At 59.0% G+C, this 16079-nt stretch overlaps 1 protein-coding gene across 2 annotated transcripts in view; it reads left to right on the top strand.

Annotated features, from left to right (window-relative positions):
* The first annotated feature begins 446 nt into the window (after positions 1-446).
* The window catches only part of SHC2 (SHC adaptor protein 2), a 31476-nt gene continuing 15843 nt past the window's right edge, over positions 447-16079 (top strand). Inside the window, exons 1-4 of one of the 2 annotated variants that reach the window (XM_059159121.1) lie at positions 447-994; positions 13149-13219; positions 14898-14958; positions 15145-15264. In XM_059159121.1, coding sequence (XP_059015104.1) covers positions 530-994; positions 13149-13219; positions 14898-14958; positions 15145-15264 — 717 coding nt within the window. In that variant the 5' untranslated portion in view covers positions 447-529. The remainder of the gene's footprint in view (positions 995-13148; positions 13220-14897; positions 14959-15144; positions 15265-16079) is intronic. The other variant, XM_059159120.1, reaches the window with a different exon arrangement.

Raw genomic sequence — 16079 nt, 5'->3', positions numbered from 1 at the left:
GTGCCCCTCTCTGGGTCTCAGTTTCCTCATTAGGAAACGGAGCGAGGCGGTCATTTTCCAGCGTCTTCCAGCTGGAACAGTGGGGAGGGAGGGGCCCGACCTTGGGGTTTGGAGCTCTCGCCTTCGCCGACCGCGTCCCCACCCCTTTCCAGGCGCCAGTTTCCCCGTCAGTCAGAAGCGGGAGGAGGCAGGTGATTTCTGTGTCTCCCACCTCCGTCCTTCTAGGAATTTGGGCACCGGTGGGTGGGGCGAAGCTGGGGTCGTCTCCCTTCCCGGCTGCTGGACCCGAGGCGGCGTCCGGGCCTCCGGCGGGCCTCAGTTTCCCCAGCCTCCCCGCAGGCGCCGGGACGCCCAGGGCCCGGGTCCCAGGGGCGCAGCCCCCCGCGGCTGCGCGCTGGGCCGGGCGGATGACATCACCGGGCCGGGGGCGGGGAGGGAGCGGGACGGCGGGGAGGGAGCGGGACGGAGGAGAGGGCCTCCTCCGCGCCAGGCGCAGCGCCCGGTCGGGCTCGGTCGGGCGACCGCGGCCATGACGCAGGGTCCGGGCGGGCGCACGCCCCCCGCACCGCCTGCGCCCCCCGAGCCCGAGGCGCCCACCACCTTCTGCGCGCTGCTGCCGCGCATGCCGCAGTGGAAGTTCGCCGCTCCCGCGGGCTTCCTGGGCCGGAGCCCGGCTGCAGCGCGCACGGCCGGGGGCGCGGGGGCCGCCGACTCCCAGCCCGAGCCGGCCGGCCCGGCTGGCGTCCCAGCGCTGGCGGCGGCGGTCCTGGGCGCCTGCGAACCGCGTTGCGCCGCGCCTTGCCCGCTGCCCGCGCTCAGCCGCTGCCGGGCCGCGGGGGCCCGGGGGCCGCGGGGCGCGCGGGGGGTGGCCGGGCCCCCGGACGCCGCCGCCGACGAGTGGATCCGCAAAGGCAGCTTCATCCACAAGCCGGCGCACGGCTGGCTACACCCAGACGCCAGGGTCCTGGGGCCCGGGGTCTCCTACATCGTGCGGGTAAGTGCGCCGCCCGGGGTCCTTGGGACCGTCTGTTCCCCGGACCCCCAGGCTGGGGCTGCCCTCCGCCCTCCTCTCCGCCGCCCACACCCAGCGAGCTCTCCGGTCTCTCTCCTCCACGCTTCCTCCTCTCCCCGCCAGCCTGGACCCCCATCTCCAGCCCGCGCGGCGCTGGGGTCGGCGTTCCCACCGCGTCACGTGGGGAGGGGCGGGGAGAGGGCGGCAGGTGGGTGGGGGGCACGCATGCGCGGGTGAAACATTCTCCGGCTCCGTGGGTGTTGCGGGGGGTGCGCGGGGGGGGGGACGCGGGTGGGCCCGTCCTACCCCCACGGACCCGCCTTAAAAGCGTCTTCGCGGAGTCGGAACCTGCGGAGGCCCTGGCCGAGGTGGGGGGCGTGTGGAAAGGGGCCACGCCCAGCCGGACCGCAGGATTCGGGGCGGCGGGGGGGGGGGGACTGCGGGACTCAGGGTGGGGTGAAAAGCGAGGGGCCCTCCTTTATCCTGGCGAGCCTTTCAAGCAGACGGAAGAGCATCTGTGCGTCTCTACCTACGACTGTAAACATTTTACCGTCTCTACTCAGATGTCTGTCCCTGAACCCGTAGAGCGAGCTAACCCGGAGGACGCTGGCCGTTCAGGGCTTCGCACGGTCTCCCTCCCTCCGGAGAAAGCGGTCCTCTTACCACAGCCCATTGTTCCGTCTGAGAAACCATCAGATTCCAGAATGTCCTCAAACGTCGGGCAGGAGTCACACCCCCTCAGGTGGCTTTTTGGGACAAGGACCCTGCAAGTGAATGCATTTACATTTGGTTCTCTGTTCCCTTTGCAGCTGTCCCCAACACCTCCTGTCCCACCTCTCCGAGGACTGGGTGGAGTGGTGTCCCCTGCTAAGTTCATGTCCACGGGCACCTGTGAATACAGTTTTAGAAACAGGGTCTTTGTAGATAGAATCAAGTTAAAATGAGGTCGTCCTGGAGTAGGCTGGTGTTGTCCTAAAAGGGAAATGACACAGACCCACAGGGAGAAGCCGCATGAGGAGGAAGGCAGATGTGGCAGAGATGCTCCCACAGGCTTGGGGACCCCAAGGGTTGCTCCTCCCCACCCCCAGGAGCTGGAGGAGGCAGGAAGGACCCTCTCCTGGAGGGAGCCTCCAGACGCCGCGTGGCCCTGCCTACACCCTGATTTCAGACTTCTGGGTGTGCAGAGCTGGGAGAGGAGACGTTTCTGTGGCTTAAGCGGCCCGGCTTGTGGCGCTTGGTTTTGACAGCCCCAGGAAAGTACTGCGTCCCTGAGAGTGTGGACTTCCTGAATGAAACAGACCCTCCCTCCTTCACGCCTGGCTCAGGTCTGAGCATTGTATCATCCGGGGACCCTGTGGGATGTGTGGAGCCTCAGGCCCCAGCGTGGACTGGCCGGGCCCACAGTCTGGGTCTGTCCCTGTTCTCGGGGGTCTTTGACTTGGCTCTTTGCCCTTTCTTTTCCTGAATTCTGGCAACGGGTCTGCAGGCGTGACTGGGTTCAGGATTTGCTTTGTAGCAAGGGTGTCACGCGCATAGTGGACTTCCCAGCTCCGGAGAAGCTGCATCCGCCCTGTGGGCGTGGGGCAGAGAGTGTTCCGGATTCGGATGCTTGGGCTGTGGGGCGCACGCTGTTAGGTTACTGCCATGATCATGACGTTTTCGTCAACACAGTGAATACCAGTGCACGCCGGGCGCACTGGTGCGGAAGGAGGATCCGGTCCCCGTGCTTACAGGCTTCATTCCACGGGAGACGCTAATAGTAAATAGTAAATAAAGAGAACGCGGAAGTGGCGGATACTGGCAGGTGCTAATTAAAATAGAATGATGTCAGGGTAAGACTGGGTGTTTACTTCAGAGGGGGTCGTGGGGAAAGGGATCTTGCAGGAGATGACATTTCAATGAGACCTGAAGCCATGAGGCCCCAGACATGAAACAACTGGGGAGGGGGAGTCGCAGGCAGGGGCATAGCAAGTGCCAAGGCCCAGTGGCAGGGAATGCACTTGGCATGTTTGGGTAACAGCCCCGGACCCGTGTGTGTGGAGCTTCCAGAGAGAAGCAGCAGAGGAATGGGTTGTAGGCAAGCTTGGTGCGGATGGTTTTAAGCAGGGCTCAAAGGGTGGAGTTTGGGGTTTGGAGGGGTCTTTCTGGGAGCTCTGTAGAAATGGGGTGGGGGTGAGGGCCAGAGGGGACGAGAGACGAGTCCCTGGATCAGGGACACATGGGGGCGGAGAGAAGTGGGGACCTTTCTGTGGAGATAGAGCCCACAGGCGTCTCTGATGGATGAAGGATCTGAACCAGCCTCTGTCTCTGCTGTGTTTGCCTGGAAGCCTCATGGGCCTCTGGAAAGATCCCTGTTTGAGATGAGAAGGTGGAGCCCCGGCAGGCAGAGAGGGGAACGCGGCATCTGAGTTCTGGGCGCCCAGTACAGTGCCAGGCATGGACCGGCCTGTGTCATCGTCACGGCCCTGAGGGTGCCCGCCCGTCATCTAGATGAGGACACCAAGGCACGGCAACGTGGAGGAACCCGTGGGACCCTCTCCTGCTAAGGGACATGGTGGCTGCTGCACCCCAAACCACACTCAGAGCTTTGAGGTGAAGGACGTCGTCATCTCGTGGGAGAGGGCCCCTCTGTGGCCGCTCCACTCAGCGGCCCGCTGACCTTCCTGTGGATCCGGGCTCTGTCACTCTGTGTTGGCGTGAAAGTGCCCTCGAAATCCGCGTCTACCTGGAACCCCAGAACGTGATCTTGTTTGGAAACAGGGTTTTTGCCGATGTAATTAAGGGTTCCTGGTAAACTATGTGAGGACACCTGGAGAAGGTCTGTGTGAAGAGGGGGCGGAGAACAGAGCGACGGGGCTGCGCGTCCGGGGCCACCAGGGGCTACCAGCAGGCTCCACCGATGCAGGAAGGACCCTCCTTCGGGGCAGGGGGTGGGGGGTGGGGTCCAGCCCTGAACTCCTGGATCTCAGGCCTCCGGTCTCCAGACTGAGAGAGTTCACGTTTGTTGTTCTAAACTGCCCTGTCTGTGGGGCGACAGCCACCCCAGGAGGTGAGGATGCCACCCTTGATGTGACTTCCCTCTCAGACCAGGTCTCCCTCTGGCTGTCCCGTCACCCTGCAGGAAAGAGCCTTCTTCCCCTCTGGTCCTTTCATGAGTGAGGGAACCTTTCTCAGAAATGCCCAGCCAGATTCCCCTCATGTCTCTTTGGCCAGACTTGTGTCCCATGAACTTTGCCTCAACTAGCTGAGGGGTGGACCTAGAGCATCGCCGCCCAAAGACCTCCCTGAGGCAATGGAATGTTCCAGATCTCTGCTGTCCAGTATGGTAGCCCCACCTGGCCACTTAGCCTTTGAAATGTGGCTAGTGTGACAAATGAAATTTTAGTTTTATTTAATTTTAAGTAAAATTCAGGTGGTTGCATGAGGCACATGTTTGCCTTACTGGACAGTTCAGTTCTAGTTGTCCCTGATCTTCTGATGTTTCTGAAGGGCGGGTGTCTGAGCAAACTTTCGCTGTTAAGAATGTGAACCCGCACTGTGGACGAGCCAGAATTTGCATCAAGCTCTGTGGCCCACCAATCCTGTCTTCCTCCCACTCATACCATTTTGATGCATTGGGCTTCTGATTTCATAAAAACTCCACTGATAAGAACTTTCTGCTTTTTAAATAAAAAAAATATATTTTTTTATCTATTTGAGAGATAGAGTGAGAGAGAGAGAGAGTGCGCGCACTAGCAGGGGCAGAGGGAGAGGGAGAAGCAGGCTGCCCACTGAGCAGGGAGCCTGATGCAGGGCTCCATCCCAAGACCTTGAGATCGTGACCTGAGGCAAAGGCAGATGCATCACGACGGAGCCGCCCAGGTGCCTTGAGACCTTTCTCTTTCGTGAGGAGCCCTCATTCGTGCCCTGTCATAAGCTCTCCATGAACAAAGGTTTTAAAACGGTGTGCCCAGCTCTGCTCGTGGTGCTGTGGGACACAGAAAGACATTGACCCTGGCCAGGTGGACTGACTGGCTGGGAGGGATCAGAGCTCAAGCCTGGACACATGTCAGTGAAACAGTGAGGACTCCATATCACTCAGTTTTTCCTGAAGTGTGGTTTTCATACGCTCGTGATAATGCAAGGGAACTGTGGGAGATTAACTGAATAGAGATGTTTTTGGCTGAAACACAGCTTATTCCTTGAAGACAAGGGGTGGGGTGTCTCCAGGATGACTTAATTCAGTAGCTTGACAACATCCCTGATGACCTAAGGTCTTTCCATCCTTTTGTGCTGCTGTCTTCAGTATGCCGGCTTAGCTGCCCTCATGGTCCCAGAATGGTAGCCACTGCACCAGGCATCACACATGGATCCAACCATGTGCATTGGAAGAAAAGAAGACCGTTCCTTCCTTAGTTCTCTTTCCCCCCAGACCTCAATGGCCCCAAATGGCAAAAATCTATTCATAGCAAGAGAGATGGGATTATCAAGTTGACTGAAGCCAGTGATGAACAGTGTGGTGCCCAGATGTCTGGGGACTTGTTATAAATGCACATTCTTGGGCTCCACGCCAGAGCTGCTGTGTCAGAGACTCTGGGGTGGGCCCCCTGCAGTCACAGTTTCCAGGTGATTCCGACTTTGGTTTAAGACAACGGCTTGCAGTTCTGTTGGCTTAAGAGCTCCTCATTTAGACCCAGTATTTTGTAACCCTCCACCATGACATGAACCTCAGGTCTATCTGTAACACCTCCTGCAGGTTGGTTTCCCTGAGAATCCATAGGATGTAACAAAGCAGCAATAAAAAGGAGAAACACAGTGACAACAATCTGTAATAGCTCAGGATATGTTTCGGTGTGTACATGTATAGACTTCGCTCCACATGTATAGACGCACTGGGACCTGGGTGGAAGCTGGTGCCTTCATGACGCCCAGGGTGCACACGGCTGCGGTGGACGTGGGGTCCAGCAGCTCAGACACCACTGGCATTGCTGTAAGCGACGTGATATTCTGAACTAGTGGACAAGTCCTGGTAACGTCTGAGCTACGCAAAATAGTCTTCTGTCAATACGCGTGATAGTGTCACTAAATCCAGTGTGTATTAAGACCGTCCTGAAAAGTTAAACAGAATCCCCACGTGACCCAGTCCTGCCCTGTCTGGGTGTACCCTCCGAAGACGTGAAAGCAGGTTCCCACGCCCTGTGCTCATGGTAGCACCAGTCACAGCAGGTGCTCTAGGAAGCGCCCAGCGTCTGCCCACAGGTGGACACACACAGCGTGGTCCGTCCCCACGCGGGTACACGGTCCAGCCTCAGGAAGGGAGGGACCCTGACCCCTGCCACACACGGAGGGACCCCGAGGGTATGGGGCTCAGCGAGAGTGGCCAGAACCAGAAGGACCCATCCTGCAGGTCCCACTCCCAGGAGGGCCCCAGAGGAGTCCCGTCTGCATGGAGAGGAGGGGGTGGGTGCAGGGGCTGGGACAGGGCTGGGGGGTCCGTGCTTCGTGGAGACAGAGTCTCCGTATGGGGGGATGGAAAGTTCTGGAGCCAGAGGGTGGGGGTGTGAGCGTGCTTCATGTAATAGTGACCATGGGGACTTGCAGGTGCATCCTGCCACAGAAAGTAAACGAACAAAAGTGGCCCCACACACCTCGTGTTACGGGTGAGGTGAGGTCGGTTGGGGGCATGGTGATTGCACAGGGTTTCCCACATGCACGAATGCCCGGCGGGATGTTCTGAAGTCCCAGGGGACGTAAAATCATTGATTGGGAGACTCCAATGTGGGAGTCTCCCCGTGCTCGGAGTGGGGCGCCCCGCTTTCTAGTGATGGTGCAGCTGTCTCTCCGCTGGTGTCGGGCGGGCGTTTGCGCACGACTGGGTTTAGGTTGTGCGTTCAGGGCTGGAAGCACAGGGCTGGGCTGCCTTTTCCCCATCCAGCAAAGCAAGAGGCAGGGTGGATGTCCGTCCTGATACGGTTCTGGAAACTTGGGTCACTTGGTGTATTGGAAAGCATGGTGTCCCCCCAACTCCATGTCCACTGGGACCTCCGAATGGGACTTTATTTGCAGATGGAATCTGGTAGCGACAAGGCCATCCTAGGTTAGGATGGGCTGTAAATTTTTTTTTTTTTTTGAGACAGCACACAAGCATGAGTGAGCAGGCGGAGGGGCAGAGGGACAGGGAGTGTGTCTCCAGCCGAGTCCCCGCTGAGCACAGAGCCTGGGGCAGGGCTCCATCTCCCGACCCTGAGGTCGTGACCTGAGCTGAAATCAGGAGTCAGACGCTTTACTGATGGAGCCCCCCAGGGCCCCAGATCCCGTGAAGTCTAGAAGTACTGGTGTCCCGAGAGGAGAGAAGCGCGGACGCGGGGAGAAGCCGTGTGACTACAGAGGCGGAGATGACTGGCCGGATGGGGCTGGGGCCATCCTGTGAGGACCTGGAGGACCGGCATCCTTGCCCTGGAGCCTTCGGCAGGAACACACCCAGCCGACGTCTGATTTGGACACGTGGTCTCTAGAACCAGGAGAGAGCAGGGCCCCATTGATATCCACTGTCCCGATCCTGGTGGTTACGCGGCCCCTGGAGACCCACACACGGGCCAGGGGGACGTCTATCTCCTTCGTGAGTAGTAAGTCTCTGTGGGGTCAGAGCCTCAGAACTGAGGGGTGGACGTAAGGCGTGGATGGGATTCTCAGGTTCGTGGAGGATGCACTTTTGCTCACCTGGAGCTCGGCTATTGGCCGCACAGACCAAGCCCCCTTCCCCCACGCCAGGTGCCTGCAGAGCCCCCCCCCCACTACCCCTTGCAACCCCCTAGGCTGCTCTGCAGCTTCGCCGGGAGGGGGGTTTAGAGGCTGTGCGAGCTTCCTGGGTGCCCACAGACTTCCGCAGCCTTGTCTTAGCAGAGTCGCCTGGACAGACACTTCGCCTTACGATCGTGCTGCGGCCGTTCCAGTGCCGCTCAGAAAAGCTTGAGTAGGCTTCAAACCAGAGGCTGTCGGGCGCGATAGGCAGTTTCCTCTTTTCCTCAAACAAATAAAAAAACCTAAGATAGAATTCAGTACCATAAAATTTGCCCACTTAAATTGTACAGTTCAGGGGTTTTTAGTACAAATTTACAGAAACCCTCACTATTGCTCTAATCCGAGAACGTTCCGTCTCCCCAGGAAGAAGCCCCGTCCCCATCAGCTGTCCCCGCCCCCCCCAGCCCCGGGGCCTCATGGGCTCGCTTGCCCTCCATGGACGTGTCGCATGCGTGGACTCACACCCCACGTGCCCTTCTGTGTCTGGTTCCCTCCCTGAGTGTCGTGGGCTCGGGGTCTGTCCCCGGGGCAGCACGTGCGGGGGCCTCGCTCCTGCTGGGGCCGGGGACGCTCCCACGTGGGGGACCCGCTACATGGATCTTCTCATCTACTGATGAGGACTTGAATGGTTTCCTGCCATTTCCTTAGAAAATAAACCCAGTTATGTTTATAGATGGAGTCTGCTTAGAATGTTGGGGCCACAGTAGTGTGGGCCATACGGCAGAGGATGATGTGTGAGGCTCTCCCCGCCGGGAGCGCAGACAGCTGGGTGCTCACACATCTCCGCAGGCCTGGCTTGCTGTGGGAGCTGGCTCTGTCCCTTCCCCCTCCAGGCCTCAAAAAGAGCTCCTTCCCTGTAGTGTTCTAGGGTGGGCTGTGGCCTGCCTGTGCTTCCACGTGTGCCCAGGGGGAGGTGGGATACAGAGCCATGTGGGGTCTCTTCTTGACCTGTGTTAGTGTCCCGGGAGGCTCTCACCAGTCACCACACACGGGACAGCCTAAGTCAATGGCAGAGTCGGCTTTCCCGGCTCTGGGCCCTGGAGGCTGCTGGTCGGAGGTGCAGGTTCGCGGGGGTGGGGGTTGGGGGTTGGTGGGGGGACGCTCCTGCCAAGGCTCCCAGGATCAGGCAGGCGCTGCATCTCTTGGATCTGCCACTCTGAGCTCCCCTGGTGTCTTCCTGGGACACCCATCTGGGATTTAGGGGCCGTCTATAGGCTCTGGGTGGGGGAGCAGGTGCACAGACCTTCAGTGAGGCCAGCGTCCAGCCCAGCACAGCTGGCGTCCAGTGGGTGGTGCTTCCTTGGTGGAGGTCATGCTCCCTGGTGACCAACCCTAGGCTGAATCTGACTTCTGAGCTTTGATCCCTGCTATCTATTTAAAAGTAAAAATTCTGTTTCTGGTCACCATTTACAAATTACGAGATTTCACACCAAAGCCCCCGGATTTCGGGTCTCCTTTAAAAAAAAAAATCAGGTGTCTGGTAGCCCTGGGCCCCCATGGCTGTGGAATATGCTGTGTAGGCCCACACCTGTGGTCGTGCCAGAGACACCAGGGCCTCGGTGCATGGGTTCAAATCCTGCCTCTGCCACCTATAAGCTTGTGCTTTCTTTGAGCCTCCTTGGACCTGCGTTTCCTGAGGGCTAACAGTTGTCCCTGTGGCGCAGGGACACGGGGACGGTGCCTTGACAGAGGTCATGTGTGATCAGTAAGGACGGTCTGCGTGTGCAGGAGCCCGCCCTGGCCGTCTGCCGGCCTCCCCTCTCTGGCCCCTTTGGCATCTGCGTGTGCAGGAGCCTGCCCTGGCCGTCTGCCGGCCTCCCCCCTCTGGCCCCTTTGGCATCTGAGTTTGCAGCCCTTGTTCCCAGCCCTCCGGGGTGCCCCCGCTGCATTCCTTCTGGGAGCTCCCATCTTTCCAGCACAAGTAAGTCGTGCTCCCCACCCTTCGCCAAGCAGGGACTGGGGGCACACTGGAGGATTTCAGCCTCCCAGAGAGGACCGGACATTAATTGGGGTGAACTTGGGGGTGGTATGGGAATCAGAACCCTTCATCCTGGGCTTAGAACACTGACACCCACGGCACAGACTCCGTACCTAGAGGGAACATACCTGTTGGGCAGCCAGCATCCCACCAAAGCTGTCCCCTCAGTGAGAAAATCCACTCGGGGTCAGGGACTGCAACAAATTCCCTGTGAGGTCCCAGTTGTCTAACACATGCCTGGCATATAGGCCATGCCCATCCGTCTGTCCATCTGTCTATCCATCATCCGTTCATCCACCCATCCGTCCATCTGTCCACCCATCCTGTCTGTCTTTCCATCCATCATCCGCCCATCCGTCCATCCATCCATCCGTCCATCCATGGTCCCTCCTCCTATCCATCTGTCCATCTCTTTGTTCACCCATCATATGTCCACCTGTCCTTTATCCATCATCCATCATCCAACTCTCCATCCATCCACCTTTCCATCCATCATCTAACCATCCCCCATCCATCAGTCCATCCGTCCATCTATCCTCTATCTATCCATCCACCTTTCCTTCCATCATCCGTCCATCCATCCATCCGTCCATCTGTCCATCCATCCATCCAACCATTCGTCCATCTGTCCATCCATCCATCCGTCCATCTGTCCATCCATCCATCCGTCCATCTGTCCATCCATCCGTCCATCCAACCATTCGTCCACCCAAGAGAAGGTGAGAAGATCTATTCACTCCCTACTTAAAAGTCTCTCATGGCTCCCCAGTGTACGTAGCATGAAACCCAGCCCATTATCCCTGCCCTGGTGCCTTGCAGCCTCCTTGCTTGTGTCCTGTCATCTCTCTTTGCTCCCGGATTCTCTGCTCTAGCTGCACTGGAGTGAGTCTGTGGCCTCTCCTTGCTTGTTCTCACTTCTGTGCCTGCTACTTGCCATTCCCTTTGCCTGGGTCTTTGCTCGGCTTGCTCCTGCGCTTCCTCGGGTCACTATCTCAGTTAGCACTCACCATGTAACAAATCATTCCACAGTCTAGTGCAGGACGACAAACATTTACTATTTCTTGTGTTTCTTCATTCACGTGGCGATGGGCCAGTGACCGCTGGGATGATGGTGATGGGCCACGTATCTGTCCTCATGGAGCAGGCTGGCCTGGCCGTGTCTCAGGTACCTGAGACCCGTGAGGGACAAGATCCAGGGCACAAGTGATTCTTTAGACCTTGACTGAGTCACCTTTGGTGACATCTCTTTGGCCCAAACAATGTTCCATGGCCACCCCTAGGGCTTGGATGAGGGAGGAATGGCTTATGACTGTGTTTTACAGTCTGTCAATAGCATGAGGTTTCTCTCCCAGAAGCAGCCACTATAACCTGCTAGAATCACTCATCTGTGCTCGAGCAAACACACACACACACACACAGTATATACATGCGTGTGTGTACGTGTTTGTCCTTGACCCCTTGTGCATGTGAATGATGACTCACCATGGCCCCTGTTCTACACCTTGTTCCTGCTACTTAATGAGAGACCTTGGAGATAATCTCATATAAATACATAAAAAATTCCTGTCTTTCTTACAAATGCATACCCTTGCATTCCAAGAACCATGATTTGTTTATATTTAGGAAGAATATAGGGCACCCAGTTAAATGAAAAGTTCAGTGAACACCAATAATTCTTGGTATAAGTATGTCCCACGAACTATTTAGGACATACTTATACTAAGAAAATATTCATTGTTTAGTGGCATTTCCAGTTGAACTGGATCATGTATTGAATCTGATACACTGGATGTGTTGAGATTTAGGATGTCTCTGACTTCTAGCTGATTTGTTCAGTGCTACCGGTACCAGCAGGACAGGAGGGTGTGTGCGAAAGGTGTACCTGAGGGAAGACTGAGGGGGGCAGGGCGCACAGAGGAGGGCCAGGCATGGGGAGCCAGCCCCTGGGGCCAGCATGAAGGGCAGCTTGGGGGAAAAGGGAGTGGGCGGGCGCTGACCCACCAGGGCATCTTGCTGGCAGCACACACCTGCCCGCCTGTTCCCCTTCCAGTCCTGCAGGCTCAGAGCCCCGTGGAGGGCAGGACATGGGCTGCCCCACACCCCAACTGGTACACACCCCCACAGCCCCTGGGCTGTTGTATCTGTGCGGTGAAGTCCTACAATGAAGTTTCAAGGTCAAAGTGTGTGTGAATTTGTGATTTTTTAAAAATTGAGGTAACATTTACAACAGTTACCCATTAACTATTTTCTATCCTGTTCTGTTCTATTCTATGCTTTTATTTTAAGTAAGGTCTGGGCCCAGCAGGGGGCTTGAGCTCATGACCCCGAGATCAAGAGTGGCGTGTTCCACAGACTGAGCCACCCAGGTGCCCCCCATTACCCTTTTCCAAGTGTACGTATGCTTTAATGGTATTTAGTACATTCACAAGGTCACGCAACCATCAGCACTCTCTGGTTCCAGAACATTCCGTCATTCCAGAAACACCCGTTCCCATTAGCGCCGAACCCCGCCTCCCCCAGCTGCTGGCACCTGCCGGCCACCTTTCTGTCTCCGGGGTTTGCCTGTTCTGGAGGTTGCACACGCGTGTTCCAGGGCGCACGGTGAGGGGTGCTGCCATGAGGCCATCGGTGCAGCACGGCAGACGCCCCAGCACCCAGACGCGGGCCGGAATGAGGCTTCCGGCCTGGGCTGGTTCCCGACGGCCTCCTCTCGCAGCGGTTGAAGCAGTCAGGGAGCTCTGCCGCTGTTTCTTCCCCTGTTGTCCCTCAGCGTCATCTCTCGGAGACTCGGAAGCCCCCTTTTGTGGGGATGGCGGCCTCGGCAGGGGTTGGCACACTTCCCCTGGAAAGGTCCAGACAGTCCAAGGGTTGGGTTTCATGGTCCAGATGGTTTCCTCCCTATCTGCCTGCGGGCCCTGTGCTGGGTGTGGGGGTTTGAGTGTGAGCCAGAGCCTTGCCGTCCTGCTCACGCTCCTGGCCCTCCTGGGCTCATGCCCCCATGGAATGGAAAGCGAGAACTAACAGCAGACAGTTGGACCAACAGCAGCCCAGCCTGGGCCTGGAGGGATCAGTCAGCTTCCGGAAAGCACTTGCTTAGCGTCCGGGAAGGTGGCTCCGAGGATGTGGCTGCTGAGCCTCGAGATGGGGAAGGAACCCGTCTGCGAGTTGAGGGAGAAGGAGGGCAGCAGGTGCAAAGGCCCTGGGGCAGCAGGGCAGGATGTTGCTGAGCATGGGGCAGGGCTGCAGCCCAGTGGGGGGAGAGGAGAGAGAGCAGCGCGTGCTGGAGGAAAGGCTTGGGTTCACCTGTCCCCTGCCCCGGGCCCGTCTGGGCTGGTGCTAGGGGCCCACCTGCTAACGGCTCGTTCTCTCTCCCCGCAGTACATGGGCTGCATTGAAATCCTCCGCTCCATGCGCTCTCTGGATTTTAACACCCGCACCCAGGTGACCAGGTGAGCCTCGGAGACCGGCCGCTGTGGGGTCAGGGGCTCGGGGCAGCTGGGGAGGGCTGATGTGAGGCTTCGGAGGTGGCTCAGACAGTTTGCCCTGGGAGCCCAGGAGGAGAGGCACGGTGAGGTTCCCTCCTGCCACCCGGGTTGGGCAACAGTGTGGCCAGGAGTTGGAATGGCCTTGGGGTGGGGCGCGTGGTGTCTGAGTCCCCTTTCTGTCCTGGCCTCCGGAGGCCCCTGCTCCCCAGACCCTGGATTTTCTCTCTCAGGTAGAGAGGATGCCTGGTCCCTTGCAGTGTGTGGGACCTGTGGGTGCTGGATCGTTCCTGGTTAAGACTGGGGTCAGGGCCGACGGGCTGGGAGCCTGTCCAGGGCGGAGACAGCATCTCTGTGGTCCCTGCTGTCTTTGGGGCAGAGACGGTGATCTCATGGTGCTCTGAGCTTCTGGGAACAGTAACGAAGAGTTCTGGGTCCAGCCAGGGCCGAGCCCGAGGGGAGAGACATCTTTTTGCCTGTGAGCACTGAGCTAGTCTGTTGGCTGTAGACAGGAAAACACTGCTGAGACGTCATTCACGTGTCAGCAGCTCACCCGCTAAAGTACACAAGCCGATGTGTTTTAGTTTCTCCCCAGGGTTGTGCAACCACTCCCTCCCCAATTCTAGAACATTCCATCAGCCCAAAAAGAGGCTCTGTGCCCATCGGCAGTCACCCCCTCTCCCAACCCTCCCCCATCCCCCGCCCCCACAAGGCCCCTTCCCATGCGTGGAGGAGCCTGGTCGGGACGTGTCACATACGTGGACTGACACCCCGTGGGGCCTCCTGTGTCTGGTTCTCCCCCTGAGCGCTGTGGGCTCAGGGTCGTCCCTGGGGCCATGTGTGGGGACCTCGCTCCTGCTGGGGCCGGGACGCTCCTGCACATGGGGGAGGCCTGTGTATCTGTTCACGAGTCGGTGGACCCTTGGGTGTCAGTGGTTATCACAACTTGAGCTGCTGTGAACAGGTCTTGTGTGGATTGTGTTTCCTTTTTTCCTGGGTGTGTCACCCGGCTGTGGGGGGCTGTATGCTGACCCCTCATCTCGCTGTTTGGAGAGCTGCTGGACCATTTCCAGGTGGCCGCTCTGTTCAACTTCCCGCCGGCTGGATGCAAGGGTCGGGTTTGTTCTTGTGGCACCAGTTTTCCCGGGCCCGGTGTAGTCTGACCTTCAGGGTCCCGTGATGTCCTGGCCCCCTGGGGGACTGGCTGTTTCCCAGCGGTCTGTTGCTTATTGTCTGGGGGAGCCCAGAGCAGAGTCACCCTCTCAAGCCACAGATGGGGATCTGACGGGCCTGTGGCCACGCGGAATTTGGGGTCCAGGCTCTGGGCCTGTGCTCATCCCCTGTCTGCGCGCTGTGGTCTAACGTTGGGCTGTGGTCCAGGGATGCATTGGTCACTGAGAAGGGAGGCGCCAGAGGGTGAGAACCGAGGGTGGTGTGTGGGGGAGTCTGCAGGCATGCACCGGGTGGGGGCCAGTAGCCCTGATCCAGGGCTCTGTCCCTTCCTCCCCTTTCCAGGAGCCCTAGCTTCCCTCCCTCCTGAGAGCCCGTGGCATCTGACCCCCACACTCTGCGAGCTCTTGCCTCCTCCCCAAGCGCCCCACCCCCTCTCAAGCTCACTGAGCCCCTCCTCCCTCCCCCCATGCAGGGAAGCCATCAACCGGCTCCATGAGGCCGTGCCTGGCATCCGGGGCTCCTGGAAGAAGAAGGTGGGTGAGGGGCTCCCGGTCCCTGAGTGGTACTGGTGGGCGTGGCTGGAGCAGTGGGGGCTGGCGTGGCCGACCTTGGGCCCCGCCCCAGCGCCCCCCTTCCCCCGCAGCCCCGCCTTCTGCAGCGGGTGCGGAGCTAGCCAGCCTGCAGGCCCCGCACTGCCCCCTGCCCCATCCCCACCCCAGGCCCCCAACAAAGCGCTGGCCTCCATCCTGGGCAAGAGCAACCTGCGCTTCGCCGGGATGAGCATCGCTGTGAGCATCTCAACCGACGGCCTCAACCTCTCGGTGCCCGCCACGCGCCAGGTGGGTGTCGCCAGCTGCAGGGCCGCCCTGGCTTCTGGGGGAGGCTGGAGGGGTGCTGGGTGCAGGGCCGCGGGTGGATGTGGTCCCCTGGGGTGTGCAGAGAACCCACCCGGAGCCAGGAGCTGAGCTGCCCTCATGGCAGGCACAGTGCGGGGCTGCCACCAACCACCACGCCCCTGCAGAGAATGACCCGGACGCAGGGTCAGCAGTGCCCGGGGGAGGGCCCTGGCTTGGAGTCTTGGTGGAAACCAAGAGAATAATTACAAATCCTAAAAAGGACCATGGGGCCCGGCAAGGGATGTTGTAGGTGTGCAGTAGGCTCTGTGATGGAGCGGGGGCATCCTGGAGGGCTTCCCAGAGGTGGTGAGGTGAGCTGGGAGGGAGGAGGTGAGCAGAGGACATCCCAGGCAGAGGCCCTCTCTGGGGAGACAGAGGTGGAGAAGTCACAGCCTCGGGACTTGTCGAGACAGCACCGTGACCCTGGAGAGTGCTGGGATGTGCGGCTGTGGGGGCACTCGGAGGGAGGGAACCCAAGCCAGGTTGTGTGTGGCGGACCTGGGGAGCCACTGACTGCTCCCTGGGTCATGGAGGCACCTGAGCACTCAGGACAGCCATGGATGGTGGCAAGCGAGCACACAAGCAAGCATGGAAACGAGTGTGCAGATGTGCACACAGGACACATGCAAATGAGGGCGCATGCATAAGTGAACCGCAGATGAGCCAGCCCATGCAAATGAGCATGCAAATGAGCATGCAAATGAGCACAGGGTGGGTATTGTGGACCCTGGAGCCTGGGGCAGTCCTGCCTGGGTCTC

This window comes from Mustela lutreola, chromosome 2 (genome assembly GCF_030435805.1).
Source record: "Mustela lutreola isolate mMusLut2 chromosome 2, mMusLut2.pri, whole genome shotgun sequence".
In the NCBI taxonomy this organism is placed as follows: domain Eukaryota; kingdom Metazoa; phylum Chordata; class Mammalia; order Carnivora; family Mustelidae; genus Mustela; species Mustela lutreola.
The sequence above is the reverse complement of the archived record's forward strand: the minus strand, read 5'-3'. Positions and strand labels throughout refer to the sequence as shown.